Source organism: Candoia aspera, chromosome 3 (assembly GCF_035149785.1).
Source record: "Candoia aspera isolate rCanAsp1 chromosome 3, rCanAsp1.hap2, whole genome shotgun sequence".
Classification (NCBI taxonomy): domain Eukaryota; kingdom Metazoa; phylum Chordata; class Lepidosauria; order Squamata; family Boidae; genus Candoia; species Candoia aspera.
In genome coordinates, this window is record NC_086155.1 from 63255579 (window position 1) to 63283484 (window position 27906).

Genomic DNA, 27906 nt, shown 5'->3' on the forward strand with positions numbered 1-27906 from the left:
AGCATATCATCTGAATGGATTTAAGGAATTCGAAATCAAACTTGTCAATTCCAGTTTCTTTAAACCACAAATGGCACAATGTATCAGGCCTACAATATTTGTCTGGGAAGAACTTTTGATGGGATGAATGGGAGAAAGGCAAAGGTTTAAGCTTTCCCTACCGTTTACTACAGAGGTGGTGGATTTTCCATCTCTGAAGGTTTTTAAAAGGAGGCTGGACATGTTTTTCTTGCACATTGCAGAGGGTTGGACTAGAAGTTCCTTGTGGTACTTTCCAATTTGACAATTCTGTGACTTTACACTTAACCTGTTTTTATTAAAAATTATAGGTCTTGGTTGTGATTAAATGGTGTGGCTGATTCATGTGTGTCTCTCATGACCTATTTCTTTTTCAAGCCAAAAAAATCACACAGAAAATCATCACGCATTTGGATATTTTTTACATAGCATTTCCTCATGCAACCTGGACACAATTAACAGGTAATGCACAAGGTCTCCTCGTATTTATGATATAGTATCTCAGTTCAGATTTCAGAGTATCTATGGACATTTTCAAAAAGTTACTCTCCCTTTCAATTCAGAAGTAGTTTAGTGCTCAGTGAATGTGATTTATGTGACTTACATCACTGCAGTGTACAAGTTTCTTCATCTATATGATCTCAGCAGATGTTAATGTCCCTTCTGAACAACAATAGAGTGTAATCTTACAGAGACTTATATGTATAAAACATACTATAGAACCCTATATATTATTACTGGGGTCATCAACAGCCACCTAGTAGTACAAAAATTGTCAGGATTTTCTTATCACCACTGCATTTTAGGGTAACATATTTAGAAAATAAGTACAATACTACCCAACAGTGATGAACAGTAATTATGCAATGGTTTGGTTGATCAGAGTTCATCTTTGAGACTGGTATCTTTTTTCTTTTCTTTCTTGATCTCTTTTGGCTTTGGCTCCTGTTCATTAATGTTTTTATACACTGCATCTTGTCTCTCCCGTCTCTTCCATTCTCTTTCCTGTTTATAAGAATAAATCATATAAGATTAATAAACTCAAACTTGAAACCATTTTGATGACCAAATTCTATCATTATACACAGTCCTGTCTTTAAAAGCATATAGTTTTTAAATTAAAATTAAAAATTGAAATCTCTATCATTTTTGATAATGATCTTCTGAATAATATTGACAGCAACAAGGAGACTTCCAGTGGGGACATGGCCGACTGAACAGCTGTGCCCGCAAACTCCACAGGCAGATCTGACAACGCGGGTTTTTTTTATGGACTAGGGCAGGCTTTTCCTGAAGCCCTAGAGCATTTTCATGGACAGAAAACACTTGGAATCATCCCATTTGTACTCCAGAACGGCACCTCGCAGCCAGAGGATCACGAACAGCGTTAGCGTTAATCCGGTAAGAGACGCTGGGAGGCTGGGACGTCACCATTTCCAAACCACGCTGTAGCCTTAAAGTGACGCTATGTCAGGCTCTGCCTGAGACCCAATAAAAACACAGACGCTAGAGTAGACTTTAGGTTCTGGTTTTATTTGGGAATAGAATGCATGCCCTTAGAAAGCTGAGAGTGAGGGGAGCGCGCCGGAACAGGATTTAAATAGCCCGCGCCGGTCAGCGCTCCACCCCAGGTGCGCCCCACGAGTCCCAACAGTTCGTCCTTGCCAGGTGAGAGGTCGTCCAGCCCCCTGCGCCCCGGGCATCGCCTCGATCGCCTTCCTGTGCAGTGATGATCCATTGCCGGGCGATCAGGCTTCTAATTCCTCGAAAGCCCGGGTGCGCCCTTCCGAACCTCGCCTGTTTGGTTGTTATTCAATTTCTTGTCAGTTACCTTTTATTGTTGCTTCCTGGGTTGCCGGCCTCGGTCGTTACATTGTTTCTTTAAACCCATTACTGCTTTTTGTGTTTCTCTATTGCCCTTGCCTTATCAGCCAGGGACCCATATCCTTGTATTGTCATGCGAGCCGTTGCGATGTCACAAACATCGCAATGGCGATCATGACATACTGCCCCCCCTGAGAAAAATCAAGCCGAGGGTTTGGAGGGATATGCAGTATGGAAGTTGCGGATTAGCTCGGGAGCCTGGATATCGCGGGCAGCGACCCACTCAGGGTGTGGAAAGTGTTTCCATTTTACCAGGTATTGGAGGGAGCCCTGCAGTTTGCGGGAGTCGAGTACCTCCTTGATCTCGAAATGTTGCAGTCCATCTCTCATAACTGGTGGGGGGGGAGTGCATGGGTGCCACCGGGAGGAGTCACTTGCCAGCTTGAGTAAGCTGCAGTGGAATACTGGGTGCAGCCGCTTTAAATTATGGGGCAGGTCCAAGCGCACCGTGACTGGGTTCACGATTTGTGTCACCTGGAATGGCCCAATAAATTTGGGGGCCAGTTTCTTAGACGGTTGCGGTGATTTAATGAATTTGGTGGATAGGTAAACCAGGTCCCCTACCCGAAAAGTTGGTTGTTGGCGCCGGTGTTTATCCGCCTGCAGTTTGTATGCGGCTTGTGCCTCCTTAAGCGCGTCCTTGATGACGGGCCAGGAGTCTGTGAGTTTTGAACCCCAGTCACAGGCGGCCACTGCTGGGGACGGGGGCTGAGGGAGCTCTGGGATGAGGATGAATTCCCGACTCAACACCACCCCAAAGGGGGTTTGTCCCGTGCTTTGATGTATCGCGTTATTGTATGCGACCTCTGCAAACGGGAGTAAGTCCACCCAGTCGTCCTGGTGGTAATTTATATAGGAGCGGAGGAATTGTTCCAGTGTGGCATTAAGGATCTCTGTAGATCCGTCCGTCTGGGGATGCCAGGAGGTTGACAGGGCCTGCTGGGTACCTATTAGTTTCAAAAAAGCCCACCAAAATCTCGAGGTAAATTGTGTGCCCCTATCGGTCACCAAGTGGGAGGGACAGCCGTGGAGGCGGTACACGTGTACCAGGAAGAGTTTCGCCAGCTGTTGTGCTGACGGGATCGAGGCACAGGGGATAAAATGGGCTTGTTTTGAGAAGTAGTCTTTGACTACCCAGATGACCATTTTCTTTTGGCTGGGCAGTAAATCCATGATGAAATCCATTGAGATTTCATCCCAAGGGCGTGAAGGTTCAGCCACAGACTGCAGCAGCCCCTGGGGTTTACCGACCGGTCGCTTGGCCATTGCACACACAGGGCAGGACGCCACATACGTTTTGACGTCCTTCCTCAGCGAGGGCCACCAAAATTGGCGTCGAGTTAGGTGGAGGGATTTTAGGAACCCAAAGTGACCAGCCTGTTTGCTATCATGCGACCTGCTGAGGATAGTCGGTCTTTGTGAATCAGGGACATATAACCTTCCCTCCACCCAGGCGAGGTCCTGTTCCATAGTCACTTTGTTAGGGTTGGCGAGGAGGCAGGGGTCAGATTTTAATGCTGTTATAAAATCTGTACGTAACCCACCTGGCATCTGTGGTTGCCTGCGGCTCGGGGCGGGCTGCGCCGGAGTCGTTTGCAAGGGGGGGGGAAGGCTGTCCCTGAGCGCGGCTCCGGGTGACAGCTGCTAGACCCAATTGGGAGTCAGAAAGCACAGTCCCTATGACGTCGGAGATAGGCTCCGCGTCCTGGGGTAGTCGGGAGAGTGCATCTGCCAGGAAATTCTTTTTTCCTGGGATGAACTTCAGCTGGAATTTGAACCAGCTGAAAAAGTGAGCCCAGCGTATCTGCTTGGGACTGAGGCGCCGGGGCGTACGGAGTGCCTCAAGGTTGCGGTGGTCTGTCCAGACCTCAAAAGGGCAAGTTGCCCCTTCCAAAAGGTGACACCAAGCCTCCAGTGCTGCTTTAACTGCAAATGCCTCTTTCTCCCACACGTGCCAGCACCTCTCTGTCTCGGAAAATTTCCGGGAGAGATAGGTGCAGGGCTCCAGGATTCCGGCAGAATCCTTTTGCAGTAGGATAGCCCCAATTGAAAAGTCGGAGGCGTCAGCCTGCACAACAAAAGGCCATTCGGGGTCGGGGTGGGACAGGATTGGCTCCGCTGTGAACAGCGCTTTTAGCCTGCCGAAAGCGGTTTGACAGTCGGGAGTCCAATTAAGTACGGCCCCTGGGTTTTTGACCTTGCGTGTCTCCCCGACACCTTTGGTCTTCAATAGATCGGTCAAGGGCAGGGCAATTTCAGCAAACCCTTTTGCGAAGGACCTATAGAAATTTGCGAACCCAAGGAAACTTTGAAGCTGGCGCCGGGTGCGTGGGCGCTCCCAGCTCAAGACAGCCTGAACCTTCGCAGGGTCCATTTCTATGCCCTTGTCTGAGATTCTGTACCCTAAGTAATCCAAGCGTGACTTGTGAAATTCGCACTTGGAGAGCTTAGCGTAGAGTTTGGCTTTCCGGAGCTTAGTGAGAATTTGTCTCACTAGTCTCTCATGTTCCCTCTGAGTCTTAGAGTAGATTAGGACATCGTCTAGGTAAACTAAGACTCCTTTGAACAGATGTTCATGCAGCACCTCGTTGATTAGTTGCATGAAGACCCCTGGGGCCCCCGCAAGACCGAAAGGCAGTACCTTGTACTGGAAGGAGCCCAACGGACAGTTGAACGCTGTCTTCCACTTGTCCCCTTCCCTGATGCAAATTCAGTAATACGCCTTGCGGAGGTCGAGTTTGGAAAGCACCCTTCCCTTTGACAAGTGTGCCAGCATGTCTTTTACGAGGGGGAGGGGGTATTTGTTTGACAGGGAGGCGGAATTTAACCCGCGGTAATCTGTGCATAGTCTTAGGGTGCCATCCTTCTTCTCCCGGAATAGGACGGGCGCTCCAACCGGTGAGTTTGCCGGTTCGATGAAGCCCCTAGCGAGGTTTTTGTCTAAAAAGTCCTGCAGCGCCGCCAATTCCCTCTGAGTCATGGGGTAAATTTTGGGCTTGGGTAGTGGGACGTTCAGGAGCAGTTCAATTGCACAGTCTGTCTTGCGATGGGGGGGGGTAATTGGTCCGCCTCCTCCTCCCCAAAGACGTCGGCGAAGTCCGAGTATTGCTCCGGCAGTTCTTCCGGGGGGGGGGGGGAAGCGTGGGCTTGGTGGTCGACGATCTCAGCCCTCCCCACAAAGCGGAGGATTTCTCCCTTGCTGGCGCCTGGTAGAACCCATCCTTGAATGTTATCAAGCGGGTCCTCCAATTAATGTAGGGGTTGTGGCGGGTTAGCCAGGGGATCCCCAACACCACTATGGACTTGCCTACCGGGGTGACCACGAAGTCTATGGTCTCCTTGTGGGTGCCCATTTTTAGGGTGACCTTCCTTGTACCCTGGGTGGCCGGTCCCCCCCCCCGCCGTGGAGCCATCGAGTTGCTGAAAGATCAGCAGCTTTGGGAGGGGGAAGCAGGGTAGGTTTAATGCGGCGGCAATGTCCGGGTGGATCAGGTTTCTGGAGCACCCAGAGTCCACCAAAGCTCCGACCCGCGATGGCTTTGGGGCCGTAGGTCAGTTCGATTTCCCCTGCCAGGATGGGACAATCCCCACTCACCCTGGAGGTGTTGCGTCCATTCTTCACCACCTGCCCGGCGGCGCTGCTTAGGGCAGGTGGAAGGCTTTTCCCGCCAGCTGCTCCTGGGCGTCCAACACGTCCCCTGCGAGGTAGGCGTCCTCTTCCTCGTCCGGGGTCGCTAGCGCTCCTGTCAGCCATCTGGGAGGGTTGGGTGGCTTGTGCGGAGCCTTCTGTGTTGGTCCGGGCGGGCGATCTGTCGTTCTGGCCTTGAGGCATTCAGCTGCCCAGTGGCCCGTCTTCCCACACCTGACACATTGCCCGCAGGCAAACCGACGTTGTCGCTCCGCGTCCCATGTCGAGGCCGACTGTGGAACTGGCCCTTTCCCGCTGGGAGGGGGTCTGTCTTTCTCGGTCGCTAGCATGAAGGTGCGCTGGGCATGCTCAGCCTTCCTGGCAAGACAGATCCACTCATGCAGGGAGTCTGGATCGTCTCTGTATAGTGCCCATTGCAACACCTCACGGTTGAGGCCATCCTTGAACATGTTGATCAAGGTGGCCTCGGACCATTCTGGGATTTTCCCCGCTAGGACCTTAAATTCAAGGGCGTAGTCTGCCACCGCTTTTTGTCCTTGGCGAAGTCCTTTAAGGGTACTCTTGGCCCTTTCCTTTGCCAGGGGGTCTTCGAAGTACCACTTTAGAGCGGCTAGGAAGGTATGGAAGGTAGCCAGGGCTGGGGCTCCGGACTCTGACATTTGGACGTACCAGTCCGCAGCCCTGCCCTTGAGTTTTGTGGCCACCGCCAAGATTTTGGCCCCTTCCGTTGCAAAGCAATGTCCATATTGCATCATGTAGTTCGTGGCGTTCGTCACGAAGAACGACAGGTTCGTGGGGTCTCCGTCAAATTTCACGGGGAAGTCCTTGGCGAACCCCCCATGTTGCGAGACCCCCACCTGTGGGTGGCTAGGGATGACCCCCACTGGAATGGGACCACGGGGCCCTGAGAAAGAGTCCTGTGCTTGGCCCCTTCCTCTCGGGGTTGTCGATAGGGTGGGTGGGGTGCCACGATCCCCCCCTACCCCCTGTGCAGTAGCAGTCTTTGTGAGCTCGCTCATCACCGATGCCATGGACTGGAGCATGTGTTCCAGGGCTTGTACCTTGGACTCCAGGGCTCTGAAACTGTCGGGTGTGACAGGGTCGTCCATCCTCGGTGCTGCCGGTTGCTGCCCGATTGGCAGTCCTGCAACTGACCTCTCGGGCGTTTGGGGGTAGTGGAGTCTCCAGGTGGTGTAGGATGCCCCCGGCCAGGGTCCCGTTACGCCGTCCCAAGTGAAGAGTTGTTGGCTTTCTACAGCCAGAAGAAGTGATCTCTTTTGATGCTTATTTTTTTGGATTAATTTTTAAAAATCTTTCAAAGTTTTGCCTTGTTTCTCCATTTAAATATTGAGGAGGACTGAGAATAAATCAGTGCATCCTTGCTCTTATTTTTATATTAAATTTGAAGAATTTGATTTTTCCTTACATCTGCTGTTTTGAATCATCAGCTTTCTGTTGCTACTTTCTCTGGGAAGTTGCACCTTATCACTTTTACTTTTGTAAGCATTGCCAGATATCTTCTATTACCTTGTACCTTTGTCAGTTAAGTATCTAGGGGGTGTCATAATCTACTGCCTGTAACATGGAGGATTTTAAGCAAACATTCTCAGAGCTTCATTGTGAGATCAGATTTTCTCTGATTCCTGTTAAGCTATTATGCAAGATATTCGGGACATTGTAGAAAATATCAGCTTTAAAATGTTGCATCTGGCTGAGGAGGTTGTGGAAAAAGTTGATTCTAATGATGATGGAGATGTTTTTACTGACAACAAAACTGAAGCTTTTGTTGTACTGGATCATGATGACCAGATTCTGGTGCTGAAGGAATTAAAGGGACAGACCGAATTGCAAATCACAAATGGAATTGTTGTCCTGGTGGAATGTTATGGGAAAGAAGAGACTTTGCTCTGTGGGAGGTTTTTTTGCTGAGAAGTCTGAGTCTGTAAGGGGGGCAGTTGGGCTGACTTTTTTATGAAAAATGCCTTGTGTGTATTATGGAGATACATAAATAATCTGGTATATTTTGAAGTGGGGTAAAGATTAAGAATGTTTATTTCAACTGCTTTTAAGGCTTGTATGATTCCTTTTTTAACTACTCGGATTAAGATTAATTGGATTGCTTTTAAGGTTTGCTTGTTTTTATTCCTTCTTAATGATTGCTAATATTGATAAGGTATAATAATAATTGTTTGGTTTTAGGGGTAAGAGGGTTAAGATTGTTATAGTATTATTAATTATAAAAGTAGACAATTTATACATATTTTTAGTTTGATTTTTATTATAGTAGACAAAAATGTAGAGAATAGTGGTAGGAAGGAAATAATTAAATAAATGTCTTTGGGGGAGGAAGTTGATTAGGAAGTTTATATATTTCTTTTTCTTTTAATATAAGGGGAGGGAACAATTGTATTTAGTGATTTTCATAATGTGCTAATGGAATGATTTATGGAAATAATGTGATTTTGGTTTGATATAGAGTAAGGGTTTGATCATGGAAATTGTTGTATATTCTTGCTGTTAAAAGTTGGAGGTTAACTCTTTATGTAATCTTTAAAATTCTTTTCTTGTGTTTTACACTTTTTAGTTTTTTTTTTCTTTTTGTAGTTTATTTCTTTTTTGTAGTTTTTATCTTTGCTTTAAACTTAATAAAATTCTTATAAAAATATTGAGGGCACCAAAAATTACAAAATAATTGTAATAATATATCTATTAAAGCTATAGTGAGCAAACTTTTTAATAAGCAGAAATATGTAACTTCTCTCTAGATTGTCAATGTCCTGTAAAAACATGATAGATGTATAGATAGCATACAAACTTCCTAAGCTCTACAAACCCAAATAATGCCACTCAAATTCAGAATATTTTCCCTAGCTTATTCAGTATCAGTAAATGTAAAGAAAAATCAATAGTGCTGGCATATATATTTTTTTCAGAAGTGATCCCAACACTTTATAACATAGCTTGATCATCCTTACTTCACCATACTTTCCTGCTATTTGATCCATTTTTCACAAAGTATGCTATGTTACTTTTGTTGTGATGTTACAAAAACACCATTGAGCAGGACATTTTTAATTTATAGGAAAAGCATAATATAATCAAAAAGAGTAGTTTCTGTTCTCTCTTTTTTTCTGTTCCAACCACACTGCTACTCAACTAATCTATTTTTTAAAAGTCCCACCTATAATGTGTGAACCTTTTTCTTAGTAAATTATGATCAATATAGTGGGAGATAGATAATGCAATTAAAAAGTATTTGTGTACATACAGTATTGCTTATTCCTCAACCAAATCAAGCTGGTGATTTTATAACATTCAGGTTTATTAATCCTCAACAGTTTTGTTCAGGCATTTGCCCACATGTATGAGGGATTGAAATTATGCAAGGATGGGACTAAATTATGTAAGGATATAGCCAGGCAGCCAACTCTTCAAATCCTGCTTTCCCCAGTTTTTTTGGACATTTGCAGGAGAGTTTACTCATCTCCTGAACAGTTCTCCACATAATCCAAGATCTAAATGGGTTTCAGACTATACATAGGACTATACCCAGGTTAAAATTTTGTTTACATTTTTTCACACAGAACAAGATGTGGTAAACAAAGGACAAAACAGAGTAGGACAAGGTGGTAGAACTAATCTGCACATATCTGCCCTTTTCAGAGTTTCATGCTAGCACACATTCAGACAAATGTCTAAATGGGCATTTTGCCCTATTGCTTTCAATACTTTGCCACATAGACAATAGATTATTTAGCAAAAGAATCCAGCAACAATATGTTGTGATATGGAGCACATTCACTATTCCAGTTACTTGGTCATGCTGTTATCCAGGATTTTCCCTTCAACCTCATTTTCCATTTCTACCCACAACAGACAGCATTTAGTAGTCACTGAGCTTCTTAGTTATGTAAGCAATGGCACCCAGAGAGTCAACATGTGAAATGTTGGAAATGTTAAATATTGTTTAAAGCTGTTCATACACAGAACATATGAAAATTAAGAAAGATTATGCATTATGATTAGACTTAAAACACAAATCAGTGAATGTTTCTTCTATTGCATTTGTTGCCTTCTATTTTTTTAGGACAATGTGATTTTGGTGGTTTATTAGATTATGCTTTATTTTATAATATTTGTATAATGCCTGATATTCATAAAGATGGAGGAGCAAATTTAAAAGTTGCAATAAATATACATTATGAAATGCTCTGAAATTACTTACATATGTGACACCCCACATTTCATTTCCAGCATCTTCAGCATAATTTTCATCATTTGTAATAAGAAAGTTATCAAATATGGTACCAGATTTTCCCTGTTGAAATAAAGAAGGACAGATTTAGTCACTTAATTACATAAAATCTTGTATTGAAGGAGCTGGGAATAGTTAGCTATGAGAAGACTAAGAGGGGATTTGATAGCACTATATCTTTATCTGCAAGGATGTGATGCAGAAGTTCAAGATCTGTTCTGTGTCATTCCAGATTATAGAATCATGGATTTAATTTATAAGAAGATAGATTCTGTTAGGAAAAAAAACTTCATAACAGTAAGAACAATTCAACAGTGGAGCCAATTATTTGAAAAGCGGATAAATTCTCATTCACTTATGTTCAAGCGGAAACCTGACAATCATCTATCTGGGAAATTTTAATCTGGATTCCTACATGAAGCAGTGGATGGATTTGGTGGCCAAAATAGCTGCAACTATTTATTTTGCGAACAGTGTATGTACTTTATTTCATAGCTACAACTATGAAATAAAGTACGAATATTGTTTTCAAAATAAATAGGGTCCTTAATAATGTTGTTTTCCTAGGCAAGCAAAGTGCAGGTAGCCTTGACTTACAATGGTAATTGGGACTGGAATTTCCATCACTAAGCAATGCGGTCATAAAGTGCAACTGCATCATTTAGTGACAGCAATCCCAGCAGTCCTGATTGCCGTCATTAACTGAATTCCATGGTTGTTAGGCGAACAAGTTCCTGCTGGCTTCCCACAACCAAGTCAGTGGGGAAGCTGGCAGGAAGTTGCAAGTCCCAGGTGGCTTGCAAGCAGGCCGGCAGGCAGGCAAGTGGCTGCTGCCAGGTGGGGGAGGGAGTGAGAGGGTGAGTGAGGCATGGCAAGGGTCGGGGAGGGTGTGTAAGGATGCAAGGGAGGTGTGGCAGGGGTCCATGGGAGGCATAGCAAGGGTCAGGGAGGATGTGTGAGTATGTGCAAAGGAGGCACAGGGAGGGTTGGGGAGGGTGCCCAAGGGTGCGAGAGAGGCATGGCAAGGGTTGGGAAGGGTGCATGAGGGTGTGCAGGGATTCATGAGGGAGGCATAGCAAGGGTGCATGAGAGTGCACAGGAGGCATGGCGAGAGTCAGGGAGGGTGTATGAGGGGGCAAGGGAGGTGCAGTGAGGCTCAGGGCAGGTGTACAAGGGTGCAAGAGAGGCACATCGAGGCTCAGGGAGGGTGTGTAGGGGTGTGCAAGTGGCCAGTGTGGTGTGAGCATGTAGGGGCTGGAGGAGGGTATGCAGATGGGGGAGACTTAGCCCAGGGATTTCTGACCTTCCCTGCTGGCTTTCCCACTGAATTTCTGGGAAAGCCGGCAGGAAAGGTTGCAAATGGTGATCACCTGATCGCGGGGCACTACAACCAGTTGTAAGTGCAAGCCGGTTGCCAAACACTCAGATCGCAATCATGTGACCAATTCATAACTTCAAATGGTCCCTGAACAAATGGTCATAAGTCGAGGACTACATGTAGGGTTTTTTTTCCCTATGATGGTACAAAATATCTCCAGGCATTATTGTCTGTTATGTTTATAATTTGAACAATAAATACATTCTACAAACTGTGTAATATACATACCTGTAAAATTTCTAAGCCAATGACACTAATGTTAAAATATTTGTAAAGATTAGGATCTGGTATGTATTCAGGGTTGTCAACTTCTGGCTGGACCCAAATGCCATTATAATTGGGGTTTTTAATTATACGAGGTTTCCAAATGCCCTAAAAAAATTGAAAGAAGTTTGAATATAACTTTCCAAACCCAGTTAAATCAAGGTGTATAAAACAGGCTGAAAATCTAGTGAGATAAAAGTAATACACCACTGACATTTTACTGAAATGATTTAAAATGTAGTTAAAACTTTAAAATGTACATCATGCTGAATGCTATCTACAACTACTAACATGATGGAAATAACAAAAATTAGAACAGGAAAAAAGAGGCATAATAGAAAATGTTGCAAGGTAATGTAGCAAACAAAACAAATGGAAAGGTAAAACTAAAAGTATAATCAGATCTGAGAAGTGAATATTTAAAAACGAAAATTTGAAATCTATACAATAATTTGGTAGGAAGCCAAGTAGGTAACTCAGGATAGCAGGTGACAAATTGAGATAATGGGAGAAAGTTGCGGCTTATTCATCAAATGATGCTTAAACAAATAACAGCTTAATTCCATGTGTGAACCTACACAATAAAAGTCCTTTCCTAATAAAAAGGAAAAGCTTACAAATGAGAGAGAGAGAAGGATAAGATAGAATACAAAGCAGTGAAGGTAAAAAAGAGAGTAGCTATAGGAAAGGAATTCTTAGCATCTAGTTGAGCTTATTCTACTGATGGAAAGTTAATGTCTGGAAGGGCATTCAAGATTATGAGATGATTCAAGGATTGGAAGTTTGTTCTTGAAAAAGTCAACAAGAAAGCATGAACGAATGATAGACAGAGGTAAGGAGTCAAGAATGATGAAGTGTAAATTTGTGTAATGATTGCCTATTCCAGAAATATTCTCAGACTCATAAGCAAAGCTTTAATAAAATCTGGTTTATTATAGAATAGAATGCAAATACAAAGAAAGCTGAGAATGGGAAAAAGCACGCCTAAATCAAACTAATTAACCCCCGATACAAATGAAGTCCCCCCCCCTACAATCGTCTCAAATTCACAATCCCAGGTACTCCTAACGAGTTCTGCTGATCTTACTCTATATTCAGGATTTGGAATCAATGGTGGTGCCCATTCCCCATCCATCTCTTCATCCCAGTCATCTGGCTTTGTCACATTAGGGTCAGGAATTCTTTCTGGTTGGTCCCAATCCTAAAATAGTATTCATCAAGATTACCAATTGTAACAGTTAGCTTCTACATGTATTTTGACAGGAAAAGAAAATTAGAAAATATTATTTCTTCAAAGAATCATAAGACTGTTTGCATCAATATTTTACAATTATTTTGTAATTGTAAATGTATATTTTATAGTCCTTTTTAAGTAAGTTCCTTCTATCATTCCATTTCAATTTTTGTGAATACTAGAATGTTAAATACTAGTCAATTTCTATTGCCATGATCCAATACTGATTTTAGAGTTTAGAGTCTAGTCCCAATTCCTACCACTATGAAATTAGTTCAAAGAAGCACCATTTAAACTATTAATCCCTTACCAAACCTCCCCCCAAAAAACAAAAACGTATGGATCATAATGTACAATGTTATTATAATTAAGAATCAGATAAACAGCTGCAACATCACTGGTTCCAATGTATGCAATAAGAGATTATCAGTGAAAAAGGGCAGGCAAATTTGATATATAGACTGTGAAACCATTCAGTTCAAAGTGAAACTATACATCTGGTTTTTTATCCATGGGATCTTCAATAGTTTCCCTTTCATCCCAGTATTCCGGTTTTGGCAGATCAGCATCTACTATCTTCCTTGGAGGCAGGAAATCCCAATCATCTTCTAGATGGCCAGCCTCAGCCACATAATTATCTATCTTCACTTCATAAGTTAAATCAGGACGTAAAATTAGAGTGTAGAGGTGGGTAAAGTCATCCGTCTTGAAAAAAATTAAAATAAATAAATATTGTTACAGATTGATAGGGACGTCTTTCCAGTGCTATACAACTGACAGTTTTTCTAGTTAAATTTCAAAAACCTAAAAAAACAATGAGTCTGCTACTGGTGTGATCCATTCTATCAGTGGGTGAACAGTGCAGTACCCAGGAAGATGATGATCCTAGAAAGAATCACCAAATCTCTTGCCGCGTTAGTATTACATGCAAATAGTTAATAACCATCTATTTATACATTAAAATAAGGAGTATTAACAGTAAATATTTGCTAACTTTCCAGATGACTTACTGTTAGCTTCTGACATTTGAAGTAACTTACAAAGATTTATAATTAGAATTAGCTAGATCTTTAAGCTACAGGCTTTGTTTTGTGGGATGAAGCAGAATTAAAGGACTACAAGGAATCTTAAACCTCCCAAACATTACTGCTAAAAACTGCAGCAAGCTGGATTAAATATTAATGATTCACAGAAAAGCATTGATCATACCTCACATGTGATGTTCTTTTTAATAAAATAGTAGTCATCTTTATAGTTGAAAATAACTTGCACTATCTTTTTATCTTCTCCACATATATCAGGCCCTAGAAGAAATGAACACATTACTTTGGCAGAATTATATGTATACAAGTCTAAATGACATCTGAATGGTACTTTCAATTCAAATTTGAGGCACTCATTTTCTTTTACTTGTATATTCTTTTTATTTATTTGTTTGATTTGTATGGCTGCCCATCTTACCACAGCAACTCTGGGCAGCTAACAGCACATAAAAATAGCAACAACAAAAAAATAAACAGCAAACAGCAATATACAACAATATAATTAAAAATATATCCATAATGCAATACCTAGACCTTTAAGGCTTTATGAAAAGCTGGCAGGCTTGGCGCCAATTTACTTTCAGAGTTATGGTGTTCCAAAGGGTAGGCACTGCAACAGAAAAGGACCACTTTCCGGGCCCCGCCAGGTGATAGTCTTTCATCAATTGGACCTGCTGGATGGCTCTCCTATTGGACATTGGATGGGTAGAAACAATTGGAGAGAGGGGCAGTCCCAAAAATAACTTGGCCCCATGCCATGTGGACTTTATAGGTGACAACCAGCTCCTTGACTTACACATGGAAGCACACTGGGAGCCAGTGCAGTTCAAGAAGCAGAGGTGTAACAATAAGTGCACCAAGGTGCGCCCATCACTGCTCAACCCTGCATTCTGGACTAGTTGCAGCTTCCAGATGGTCTTCAAGGAAAGCCCCATACAGAGCACCTTGCAATAATCCATTTGGGAGGTGACTAAGACATGAGTGTGAGCAATGCCTCATGGTACAGGAAAAGTTAAAATTGGTGCACAAGACAAAGTTATGTGTGAGAGCCTCCCCAACCAAGGCCGCCACATGTTCCTCAAACAGGAGCCACAAGTCCAGGAGGAGCCCAAACTGTGCACCAGTACTGTTTGGAGAAGTGTAATTCCATCCAGAACTAAGAATGGAAAATCACTGGAACCTAGAGGCCCTAGAATCCAAAGCTACTCAGTCTTGCTAGGGTTGAGCTGAAACCTGTTTTTTCCCATCTAGGTCCCCACAGATTCCAGACACTGAGATAGAACATCCATGGCATTGCTTTGTCAACCATGGAAACGTAACGCTGAGTATCATCAGGACACTGATGACACCTAACCCTGTGCTGCTGAACGACCTCCCCTAGAAGTCAGGTAGATGTTACTGTCAGGAGAAATGGCAAAGAAACCACACTGAGTGGTTTGCAACTCTAGCTTCTTTATTGTTCTTGCCACATACAGAATCTTGCCAAACTAAAGGTCTCCTAACTGATCTAAAAGGAAAAATACTCTTGGAAATCTAGGGCAGGGCTAGTCTTTCTTCCTCGGCCCCCCCATGCTCTCCAAGCTGTGAGAATGTTTATCAGCCTGGAATGCACTCTCTTCTCCCCCAGCTCTGAGCTCCATCACATCACCCCCCTCCTCAGTGACACATTCCATCACATCACCCCCCTCCTCAGGGAGACATTCCATCACAGTTACATAGGAATGAGGAGAGCATCAAGCTCTGGGGGGCCCCACAGAGAAGGAACTATAGGCTAGATCTCGCCCTCCCAGGATAGCACCATACCATCACTCTTAACCCCTGAAGCTGGTCAGAGGGATACCATGATCAAAAGTATTGAAGGCCACTGAGAGGTCAAGGAGAGTAAAGATGGGCACACTGCTCCCATCGCCTTCCTGCCAGAGATCATCCACAAGCGCAATCAATGCTGTTTCAGTCCTGCACCCAGGTCTGAAACTCAACTGGAAGAAGTCCAGATAATCTACTTCCTCTAGGGTTCTCAGAAGCTGTCTTGTCCCCATAATCTACATTTTATTATAGAAGACTATACCTTGCTTTTTCCCACTAGCTGGCCTTGAACTAAGACACATTAGTATTTTAGAAACATATAATAGTAAATAATAAAAATAAAAATCCATATAAAGAAAACCTTATACAGGAAATGTATTGAACATATCTCAAATTAAAAATATTCTATAAAAAATATAAATTACGTTTCAGTCAGACATCTGAAGAAGTACCACATAAAGGTGTGACAGGTATCTCCTGGAAAGTCATTCCATAATGTAAATGTCACCATAAAAAATACATTACTTCTATATTAATGTTTTACCTTTGGACTTTCATACCAATAAACTAAGGAACAAATTTAAAATAATGCTGTGTGCTAACTGTACAAACATTACAATCATTTTGCAATACTTTTTGTTTTAAGTCCATGTATATTAGATTCACATATAATCCTGTTTTATTAACAACCAAAATAGCTGCTCTTGACATTAAAAACTGTTCATTGCTAACAGATTATATAATTCTCATTATATCATTTGAAAAGAATACCTTAAACATTGGAAAAAGATTCAAAAGGAGTACCTAAAATGATCTACAGTTTGGACTATATCTGAACAGGGAATACTAATGCTTTGGCGGGGTGGGGGTAGGATTAGTTTAGGACAAAAAACAAGGTTAAGGGGAAAATGTAATGTACTTTTTCTAAAATTCCAAATAGCATACATTTTTTTTCTTCTATCAGTACACAAGAGCCGTATGGTACTGACCAGTAATAAGTTTAAAATGCATATAAGGACATATTTTTTCACATAAGCAATAATAAATTTATTGTATGGACATGCCAATACACTGATAATTATATATCTACATATTACTAAGTAACAACTATGGTTTTAATTAGTATCTCTAGTACTGAATATTCTTGACATACAACTAGGTTGAATTGTTGACTATATATCCCACCTGATGGGTTCCTGAAATTATCTAGCTGCCACTGTTAGAAACAAGATAGTATACTATATACTATACCAGATCCCTAAAATTACCCAGCAAATATCTTCATATTATTATATGGATGTTGCTGTAAAACTCATTTAGCATGCTTCACAAATATAAGGCAGCAAACAAAAATATTGAAAAAAATATCTCAGAGGAGCTCAGTTCCTCTGAGATTTGCACTAACATAGTATTTATTCTTGAAATTAATATTAATAGACATTGAAGAGAACGTACCAAACATAATATAATATGTTGAATCTTCATTCATGACCTCTTGATTCAGATCTGCAGAAAAAAGTTTGACATAGGCCCCACCACAATCAACACGTTGGTCATATTTTACTGTATACTGAAGCACTAAGGTCTGACCTTCGTTGTTGAAAGGTGGAAACCTTGCTGATACTGCATAATACTTAGTGTCTTCAGTTGTCTGCAGACCTATAAAAAGAAATGATGTTCAAATATCCAAATAATGCTACTAATCAAATGGTTTACTGCAGACATGTACTGCATATATTTCTATTATTCTTCCATGTGGGATTACAATGAGTTTGTGAAAATAATGAGATAGTATACCTCCTTGATTCTGATTTAGAGACTTATGTGAAATTTATTAATAAATATAGTTTAGAAGTACATTATGATACTTGCACTTGCTACATATTTTTTAAAGTATTTCTATTATATATATATATATGTATGTATGTATGTATGTATAACATGTAATATGCTATTATATTCTAATATCAAATAGTTCTGATAAAGAAAACTTTTGTTGAACTAATTACACATCTTCTCAGGTGTTATGTAAGGGATTGCAGTTTCATTGTGATTTATGTTTTATATACAAATAAATTCAGAGCTGGACAGTGATCCTGATTATTTGGCTCCATTTAAATCAAGCTTCCAATTTGACTTTGCAATGGATGCCATGCTGATGGATGATGTGCATAATGAAATAGACTGCAATTCTTTTTTAGTTTTCCTGAATCATTCAGTAGCTTACAATACCAATGGCTGGACTTCTGGGCCATTTCCTTAGTGTGGGACTTGGAGGAATAATTTTAAAATGGCTCCAGTACACCTGAATCCAGAAGGTGATTTCTGTTCTATCTGGAGTATTTCAGAATTCACTCTTCTCCCTTACACAGAAACAACACTGGGACAAGTCAACAGGAGATTTGGGGTGGATTATCCTTAGTAAACTAGTGGTAGATAGCTATAGTTATTTTTGTCATGAATCAAGCTCAAGAATATATTAATAACACTCAATATTTTCTGTACAGAAGAGAATAAACTAACCAAAGCTCAAGTCACCATTAATGCAGAAGTGACAGCAGTTTCTGAAAAGTTATTTTCAAACGTGAGAGACATTTGATATAATGCACAGTAGAATTGAGAGGGACACCATTTTCTACTAAAGGAAGGAAATAATCCATCCAGATGTGAGACAGCCTGTACTGTTAAAGCATATCCCTTAATTGCCACATGTAATGGCAGAATAGCAATTGGACAACTTTGTTTTTTATTCGTTTAGTCGTTTCCGACTCTTCGTGACTTCATGGACTAGCCCACGCCAGAGTTTCCTGTCGGTCGTCAACACCCCCAGCTCCCCCAGGGACGAATCCGTCACCTCTAGAATATCATCTATCCACCTTGCCCTTGGTCGGCCCCTCTTCCTTTTGCCTTCCACTCTTCCTAGCATCAGCATCTTCTCCAGGGTGTCCTGTCTTCTCATTATGTGGCCAAAGTATTTCAGTTTTGCCTTTAATATCGTTCCCTCAAGTGAGCAGTCTGGCTTAATTTCCTGGAGGATGGACTGGTTTGATCTTCTTGCAGTCCAAGGCACTCTCAGAATGTTCCTCCAACACCACAGTTCAAAAGCATCGATCTGTAATGGTTGCCTATTCTAAAACACCATCAGATTCATGAGTATGAATTCAAAGATATCTGATTTATTAAAGAATAGTACGCAGGATCACAGAGAAAGCTGAGAATGATGAAAGCGCGCCAAATTCAAACTAAAAACCCTCGGTGCAAATGAAATCCCTCCGCCCGTAGAATCTTCTCAAGTTCACAATCCCAGGTGCTCCTAACGGTTTCTGATGGTCTGCGGGAAAAGTCCTTGAAGAGATAACATAACCCAAACACATTCCATTGTACTGATTTCACATACAGAGCTTGGTACAAGGTCTCACAGCAGCTCCCTCCCAAACAGAAACACCCGTCAGCGCCATGGCATGTGAAACGTTACGATGTATAAGCTACATTGAATCAGTGAACATGACACTATCTTCCTTCTCTCAGCCTTCCTTATGGTCCAGCTCTCGCAGCCATATGTTACTACGGGGAACACCATTGCTTTAACTATGCGGACCTTTGTTGTCAGTTTGATGTCTTTGCTCTTAACTATTTTACCGAGTTTTGTCATTGCTCTTCTCCCAAGGATTAAGCGTCTTCTGATTTCCTGACTGCAGTCAGCATCTGCAGTAATCTTCGCACCTAGAAATACCAAGTCTTTCACTGCCTCTACATTTTCTCCCTCTATTTGCCAGTTATCAATCAAGCTGGTTGCCATAATCTTGGTTTTTTGAGGTTTAGCTGCAAGCCAGCTATTGCACTTTCTTCTTTCACCTTCATCATAAGGCTCCTCAGTTCCTCTTCACTTTCAGCCATCAAAGTGGTATCATCTGCATATCTGAGATTGTTAATGTTTCTTCCAGCAATTTTAACCCCAGCCTTGGATTCCTCAAGCCCAGCATGTCGCATGATGTGTTCTGCGTACAAGTTGAATAGGTAGGGTGAGAGTATACAGCCCTGCCGTACTGCTTTCCCAATCTTAAACCAGTCCGTTGTTCCGTGGTCTGTTCTTGCTGTTGCTGCTTGGTCGTTATACAGATTGTTCAGGAGGCATACAAGATGACTTGGTATCCCCATACTGCTAAGAACTTGCCACAATTTGTTATGGTCCACACAGTCAAAGGCTTTAGAATAGTCAATAAAACAGAAATAGATGTTTTTCTGAAACTCCCTGGCTTTTTCCATTATCCAGCGGATATTGGCAATTTGGTCCCTAGTTCCTCTGCCTTTTCTAAACCCAACTTGTACATCTGGCAATTCTCGCTCCATGAATTGCTGAAGTCTACCTTGCAGGATCTTGAGCATTACCTTACTGGCATGTGAAATGAGTGCCACTGTTCGATAGTTTGAACATTCTTTAGTGTTTCCCTTTTTTGGTATGGGGATAGAAGTTGATTTTTTCCAGTCTGATGGCCATTCCTGTGTTTTCCAAATTTGCTGGCATATAGCATGCATTACCTTGACAGCATCATCTTGCAAGATTTTGAACAGTTCAGCTGGGATGCCGTCGTCTCCTGCTGCCTTGTTATTAGCAATGCTTCTTAAGGCCCATTCAACCTCACTCTTCAGGATGTCTGGCTCTAGCTCACTGACCACACTGTCAAAGCTATCCCCGATATTGTTATCCTTCCTATACAGGTCTTCCGTATATTCTTGCCACCTTTTCTTAATCTCTTCTTCTTCTGTTAGGTCCTTGCCATCTTTGTTTTTGATCATACCCATTTTTGCCTGGAATTTACCTCCAATGTTTCTACTTTTCTGGAAGAGGTCTCTTGTCCTTCCTATTCTATTGTCTTCTTCCACTTCCACGCATTGTTTGTTTAAAAATAATTCCTTCTCTCTTCTGGCTAATCTCTGGAATTTTGCATTTAACTGGGCATATCTCCCCCTATCACTGTTGCCTTTTGCTTTCCTTCTTTCTTGGGCTACTTCTAGTGTCTCAGCAGACAGCTACTTTGCCTTCTTGGTTTTCTCTTTCTTTGGGATGTATTTTGTTGCTGCCTCCTGAACAATGTTGCGAACTTCTGTCCATAGTTCTTCCAGGACCCTATCTACTAAGTCCAGTCCCTTAAATCTATTCTTCACCTCCACTGCATATTCCTTAGGAATATTAGTGAGCTCATATCTAGCTGATCTGTGGGTCTTCCCTAATCTCTTTAGTCTGATCCTAAATTGTGCAAGAAGAAGTTCGTGATCGGAACTACAGTCAGCTCCAGGTCTTGTTTTTACTGACTGTATAGATGTCCGCCACCTTTGGCTGCAAAGGATGTAGTCAATCTGATTTCGGTGTTGTCCATCTGGTGAAGTCCATGTATAAAGCCGTCTCTTAGGTTGTTGGAAGAGAGTGTTTGTTACGCAGAGTGAGTTGTCTTGGCAAAATTCTATCAGCCTATGTCCTGCTTCGTTTTGTTCTCCCAGGCCATGCTTACCTGTAATTCCAGGTGTCATTTGACTGCCCACCTTAGCATTCCAGTCTCCCGTGATGAAAATAACATCTCTTTTAGGCGTGTTGTCCAGTAGGTGCTGCAGATCCTCATAGAACTGCTCTACTTCAGCTTCTTCAGCATCTGTGGCTGGGGCGTATATTGGGATCACTGTGATGTTAGATGACTTGCCCTGAATTCGAATTGAGATCATTCTATCGTTTTTTGGATTGTATCCAAGCACTTTAGCCACTTTACTATTAATTATGAAGGCTACTCCATTTCTTCTTTGGTCCTCTTGTCCACAGTAGTAGATCTGGTGGTCATTTGATGTGAAGTGGCCCATTCCAGACCATTTCAGTTCACTGACGCCCAAAATGTCTATCTTTAATCTTGACATCTCACCAATAACCACATCCAATTTGCCCTGGCTCATAGATCTTACATTCCAGGTTCCAATGGTGTGTTGATCCTTAGAACATTGGATTCGCCGTTCACCACCAGCACCGTCGGCCGCTAGCCGTCCTTTCGGCTTTGAGCTAGCTGCGTCATCACGTCTGGGGCTAGTTGAACTCATCCTCTGTTCCTCCCCAGTAGCATTTTGACCATCTTCCGACCTGGGGGTCTCATCTTCCGATGGTATACCGACATATCTCTGGTCGTACCGATCCATTTAGTTTTCACGGCAAGAATACTGGGGTGGGTTGCTACTACCTTCCCCAGGGATTGCATTTAGTCTGACCTCTCTGTCATGACCGTCCCGTCTTGGGTGGCCCTTCACGGTTTAGCTCATGGCATCATTGAGGTGCTCAAGCTCCAGCACCATGACAAGGTAACGATCCTTTGCTGAAGATTGGACAACTAATATGGATCAATTTTTTAAAATATAAATCACTTGAGTCACTTGGACAATGTACATTGAGATTAACATCTGTAGCACAGATAGTAGAATTAAGATCCCAGTTTAGACTATACAAATACAATAGATATAAACTGAAGATGACTGGAGTTTAATATTAGAGTGAAGAGTAAAAGACTCAACTAGTTGGAATAGGTCCAATAAATCTTGAATCTGACTAATCAGATTTTTTTAGTACTTTTTCTTCAAACACCAGATTCCGATATCAAATCACAAGTAACTTTTGAATTCTCTTAATTTTAAAAATGATGATAATGTTTTATACAGTTTTCTCTTTGAGGTATAAACCCTTTTTGAAATATATTATTCAGATACTTTAGCATTAGCCAACCTTATGTGAATAACTGCATAAAACTGAATAATAATATCCAGAAATGCATAAGAAAACATTTCACAAAAAACTGAAGTTTCAGAACTGCCTAAAAAAATATATGTATTACTTTACCTATATCTTTTTCTCTATCGCCATAAAATCTTCCTGCTCCTATCCGAAATTTACCATAATCATTTTTGTGTTTAGAGTGAACCCACCGTTTCTGCCATTCATCTGAAAAAGAAAAAGAAAATTTCAGTTTTTCAAAATACATCAGATCATTATTATTTCACTTTATGTGAAATTTGATTCACGTTATAGGATATAGTATTCAATAAACTCATGATTACATTATATATGAACTTATAGCAACATGACAAGAAAACATTTAAAAAATACAGCTTATTTATTACTGATACACAAGAAAATATACTAAAAATGACAGCTATTTTCTTCCTTATTCATGTTATATAAATCTTTTAAAGCAATGTAAGAAAAAGGCAGCAAATGTTTAAAAGTAATTCAAGTTTTATCAATAATATGTTTAATTAAAAACAACTCTTAAAATGCGTTTTACTCAGGAATGTTCAAAAGCCATCTGGAGGTTGAGATAACTGCCCCGACCCAAGGGATTACCATGCATGTTGAATCATGTCTGGTGAATTGCCTGAGCTGTTCCATGTTTAAATCACTGAATCTACAATTAAATGTGCAGAGATAATAAAAAAACTAATTTATTTAGTTTTTCACCTATTGTATAAGAAAATCTCACTAAGGGCAAAAGGTAATTCAAGTTGGAAATAATTTAGATAACAAAAACTCTTAGGTAGAGCAAATCTAAACAAAGGGATTTACAATTGTAACAACCTGTATTGATCTTCCGAAAAAAAAGTAAACTGGAAGAACTGAGGAAATGGGATGGAAAATGAATGAAGGACATACAATATTTGTTCCCATATTTTTATCTTTCTTTCCGTAGGAAACAAATATTCAAGAATTAACCAAGCTAAATCAATCCAAAAGCCAAAATCTAACATGCATTTACACATATTTGAAGTTATCATTATTTAAACTATTGCTATAAATAAAATTACAATCTATATAGGAGTGGTTAAGGATTGACATAAGGGAAAAAAACAGAAATTAGGGCAGTTAATACAAAATGATTTCTTTTTATATAGAAAGAACACATGCTACAGATGACATACCACTTTTGACATTTTGCTTTTAGAAGTTACAGAAAAGACATTGATACCTTTTAAAAATTTTTATTGTTTATTATTTTTCAAATAACTGTGAATTATTATTTAAGACACATGGTATAAGGGATCCTGGACACATCTCTTCACATCCCTTAACCATTCCTCTCCCTTCCCTGCATCATTTAGTACATTTGTAATATCCATCTAAAAATTCTATCCTATCCTCAGAAAAGTGTTGCTAAATCTAGACTTCTCTGTTTCTTATACATTAATACAGTGGTAATAAATGTGCATACAGGTCATTGGATGATATGATTTCATACAAAAATTAATTATGGTTCATCAATGTGAAAAAAAAAGAAATCAAGCAAGAATATGAGTCTGAGATCGAGGGACACTATGAAGAAGATTTAGAAGTCAACAGTTATATTCTAGGACAGAAAAAAAAGCAAAATATCACTTACCCTCATCATTAAACTCTTCCCTAAAATATTCTTTTATTACAGTATGTTGCTCTTTCTCTAAAACAGTGGAAGAACTATCAGCATTATCATTTAGTTTTCCCCAAACCAGCCCTATCAGAAAGTAACCTAAGTAAATCAGGTCCATCCCTGCGGTTATAGCAGTTATTTTAATACAAGTGGTAGGAGGCTTCTTTAAATAGTATAGAAATACTTGAATATCTTCCTCACTGAAATCTCTTCCTATTTCTCTCACACACATCACTATAACTGCTACTTACCGGTGAGGAGATAGATCTTTTCCATTGGCTAAAATCCATGAATAATAATGCTATAGGGACCAACCAGAAGGAACCACGCAATTAAGCCAACAGAAACTACTTAAAGTGTCTCAGAGGAAATTAATTTTTTATGCACAGATGCCTAAACTAATTCAAATCAATTCACACCCAGGAAATACATTGGCTTCCTCCAATATACAAGTTTATGGAAATGTAGTAGCATTCCAAAGTCTGAAATACTATGGAGGAGAAGGCTGCATTTTCAAAACCTGTAAAGCACTTTTAAATAACAAATGTCAATTAGATACAGCCATTCTATTCATTCAGAACATAGCCTATCCTCCCCCAATTTTTTTTCCTAGTGAGTTTGCAATTTCATACTATCTGCAGATATGAATCTGTTATTTTTAAGTGCCTTGTACTTTTAATGATTTCTAAATAAAACAAAATCACAACAGTATAGATGAGACAATTTCTTAAATAATTCCTTCTGTTGATGATAAGCTACTAAATTAATTATAAAAAACTTCCATGAGAATCAGATAGGGAAAATACTGCTAAGATGTTTGGGGAATTAGAGCAAGAACGTAACGAAGTGGTTGGGAAATATGAACATGCAAAATGGAAAAACAGATTAAGATTAAATATAAGTGGGATTTATGGATTATTTTTTTTCTATCACAGGGATCAAATTACAGGAAAGGAAAATGGAGATTTATTTTACTGAAAGTTAAATTTATCTCAAAATGCTTAGGAAAATTATGACATTTTAAAAGAGGCAGAAAATTTAATAGTATAAAATCATTAATTCTCTCTTAATCTTTGCAGATGACATGCTGTTGGGGGAGAGGAAAAAGAACCAGTGCTCAAGACAAAAAGGCCTCAAGCATCTACATTATCCATTGGAGTCTTTTATCTTTTTGCTGACTTAAGGCTGTTGTCTGAAAGGCAGGGAATATCTGGATGGCTGTCACAATTCTAAATAAAGTGTTATAATTAGTTATTTGCTGCTTTCTGAGTTTTCTTTTTACACTTGGCCTTAAGATATTAAGTTTGAACTGCATGTCTTAAAACTTGGCTGAGATCACACATTACATTAAGACATGTTTTAACTACGATTGAACAAACCACAATGGCTATATTCACACATTTTAAACTAGAGGATGGAGCAAATTCAGCCTGTTTGGTTAGTTTATAGTTCAATATATTATGCAAATTCAGATAATCAGGTTAATTGAATAAGCCACATTTAAGTTACTAAGTATAGTAACAAGAATAGCTTCATGAAAAGAAAATTGCCAGAATAAAGCTTTGGTTAATGGAAGCAGGTATTATGCTTGATCAATTCTGATTTGAGTTAATCAGGCATATACCTAAGAAAGCTGAATAAAAGCAGCTCCTGGACAATTTTGGTTGATCTTGAAAAAGCTAAGTGAAGTTAGATCTACTTAATAATTGGATGGGACACAAAGTATAACTGGGCATCATTAGGATATTGATGACACCTCTCCCATGCACTGTAGACACAAGATACATAAGCTCCTATAAAAATAAATGTGATAGTGCTTATAGCTTTTTGCTTCATTTTAAGTCATATCTCATGACTTAAATTGCAACCATGGAGCCCTAGATGCAGGCAATCATTAGAATTCAATATATCAGAATAGCTTACCTTACCATTACTGATGAAAAACAAGTATTCATTTCCAAACTGAATACCATTCTAAATTCAGACTAAGTTTTTGGCAGCATTCTGGAAAAAAAGGAAAAAGTGGAAGACCAAATTATGTGTTCACAATTTGACATTTTTATTAATATCTCCGTGGTGTTCACAAATCAAACTCACAAAAAGTAAAACAGCTGTCTTTTACTGAGTTCATACACAATATTAGGAAAAGGAGTGTTTAAGATGTTCTTGACAGATGCTGTGTGTTCTGGATCTGTACACAGCCCTAGCATGCAGATGCTCTGAAACTATTTGTACACTTATGTGTTGCACATGAAGAAACACTGCAAGGCTTTTATGTTACTTTTCTGTTCAGTGAAAATTGCAAAACTTCTCATTGCAGAGACCACACCCTAGCCCAACTTGGCACATTTTAACCAGTTCTGCAATTTCTCCTCAAAACCCATTTTCAACTTGGTCTGACCACTCCCTTTTTTGTATTAATATCTAAAACAAAACAGCAGCCTGAGTTTATGGAAGGGAAGGACGGACTTTGCTGTTTCCCGCCCCAACTGCCATCTCTTGACACTACCGAGGATGAGAGTTGAACTTCTCTGCTGACCTCGCCCGCCTTCTTTGACTTAACATATCACTCACCCCCCTACGCTTTTATTTTCTTTCAGTGGAAGAAAGGAAGGCAGATAATATTGCGTAGGGGAAGAGTTAAACTTCGTTCCCAAGCAGTATTGTTTTATGGCAGGTGTCCCCAAACTCTTCAGCTTATCGACCCGCAAACATTTATTATATGAAAATAATTTAATAAATACTACTTTAACTAGTACTACTACGAATAACAACAACAACGTCGACCTCTTGGAAAGCCCCATCGACCCTTGGGTATGATATTAATCACTTTGGGGAACCCCGGTTTAAGGCGCTTCAGCTGCCTGATGCTCTTGACTCCAAGAAACCTTAGTTCAGGAACAGGCTGAAACAAAGAGATTGTTTCCCCCTTTTCCTCTCTTCCCACATCTGATTTTATCCTGACTTCTTTGAATTCAACATCCAAATTCAGTATGCTTGGATCCCAATCTGAAGGGTGCCAACCGCGTAAACCAGGCAGCTTGAAGAGACTCCCGATCCATTTCTGCACCCTCCGCCTCACTTGAACGAAGGAGACCCACGCGCGCCCCCTTACGATTTCTTTGGACTGTTTCTCTCTCCCACACTATGCGCGCCAAAGCCACGCCCCTTTCTCTCTGTATGCCCTCCTACTTATTAGTCCCACAGCTTGTTCCTTCCGCGGCGGTTGCTTTGCTCCTCCTTGTCTCGCGCTGCTCCGCTCAGACGTCGCTCATTGACGGTGCTCGCGCCCTTTCCGCTCGCTCCCGCCCTCTCCCTTTCGCTTAACCCCCGCTCGCGAGACCGGCGTTCCCCTCAGTGGGCTGTTTGGCATCTTACCGGCTCCCAAGATGGCGTCTATCATGGAGGGTCCGCTGAGCAAATGGACCAACGTGATGAAAGGCTGGCAGTACCGCTGGTTCGTGCTCGACTACAACGCTGGACTGCTTTCCTATTACACGGTGAATATGAAAGGAGTGGCCGCGCCGGAACATAAACGAAGTGCGCAGTGTGTGTGTGTGTGGGGGGGAAGTAGCCTGTCAAGCTACGCGCTTGGTGGGGGTTTCTGAGAGAGGGCGTGTCCTATCGGAAGCCAATCGGGATGGGCGAAATCCTGCTGGTGGCCAATAGGGAGTTAACTTTGGAAGATTTATATGAAGTGGGCTGTGGGAGAGTAACATTTAACTTACGGCGACGGAAGTGGGGAGGACGTTTAAGCGCCTGGCCTGGTTCTTGGAACGCAGTTTAGTTTATGAAATGAGTGGGGCAACGCTAGTCCAAAACAGCTCAGTGCGTATGGAAAGTGAACTTTTTTTCTCTTTTGGCATAGGTAGATTTTCCCATAAGTAAAGACTGGAACAATTATTGTGATAGTATTTGAGGGTGAAATATTATATTTCTGCATAAT

At 41.0% G+C, this 27906-nt stretch overlaps 2 protein-coding genes across 5 annotated transcripts in view; one reads left to right on the forward strand and one right to left on the reverse strand.

Moving 5' to 3' along the window:
• Positions 1-417: 417 nt before the first annotated feature.
• On the reverse strand, positions 418-27469 carry LOC134493414 (calreticulin-like). Of its 3 annotated transcripts, XM_063297933.1 has the most exons (10): positions 23934-24171; positions 22400-22501; positions 17122-17190; positions 16987-17037; positions 13892-13986; positions 13178-13387; positions 12536-12649; positions 11413-11556; positions 9777-9869; positions 418-1023 (listed from the first exon to the last, which is right to left on the reverse strand). In XM_063297933.1, exons 1-10 carry the CDS (start codon positions 24076-24078, stop codon positions 898-900), a joined length of 1149 nt encoding a protein of 382 aa, XP_063154003.1. In that variant the 5' UTR covers positions 24079-24171; the 3' UTR covers positions 418-897. The 3 variants fall into 3 exon arrangements, with proteins under 3 accessions (XP_063154003.1, XP_063154006.1, XP_063154002.1); XM_063297936.1 differs by lacking the exon at positions 23934-24171 and adding an exon at positions 27339-27469 and having other exon boundaries at positions 16987-17190; XM_063297932.1 differs by having other exon boundaries at positions 16987-17190; positions 23934-24176.
• The window catches only part of OSBPL9 (oxysterol binding protein like 9), a 75076-nt gene continuing 74519 nt past the window's right edge, over positions 27350-27906 (forward strand). For both annotated transcript variants that reach the window (XM_063297929.1, XM_063297930.1), the window contains exon 1: positions 27350-27460. In XM_063297929.1, the coding sequence (XP_063153999.1) occupies positions 27350-27460 (111 nt within the window). The remainder of the gene's footprint in view (positions 27461-27906) is intronic.

Coding starts and splice junctions, on each gene's coding strand:
- LOC134493414 (XM_063297932.1), bottom strand. CDS start 24,078: ATGGACCTGATTTACTTAGGTTACTTTCTGATAGGGCTGGTTTGGGGA. Junction 17,191..22,399: donor CGATAGAGAAAAAGATATAG/GTAAAGTAATAC, acceptor TTCTTTTTATAG/GTCTGCAGACAACTGAAGAC. Junction 12,650..13,177: donor CCATGGATAAAAAACCAGAT/GTATAGTTTCAC, acceptor ATACTATTTTAG/GATTGGGACCAACCAGAAAG.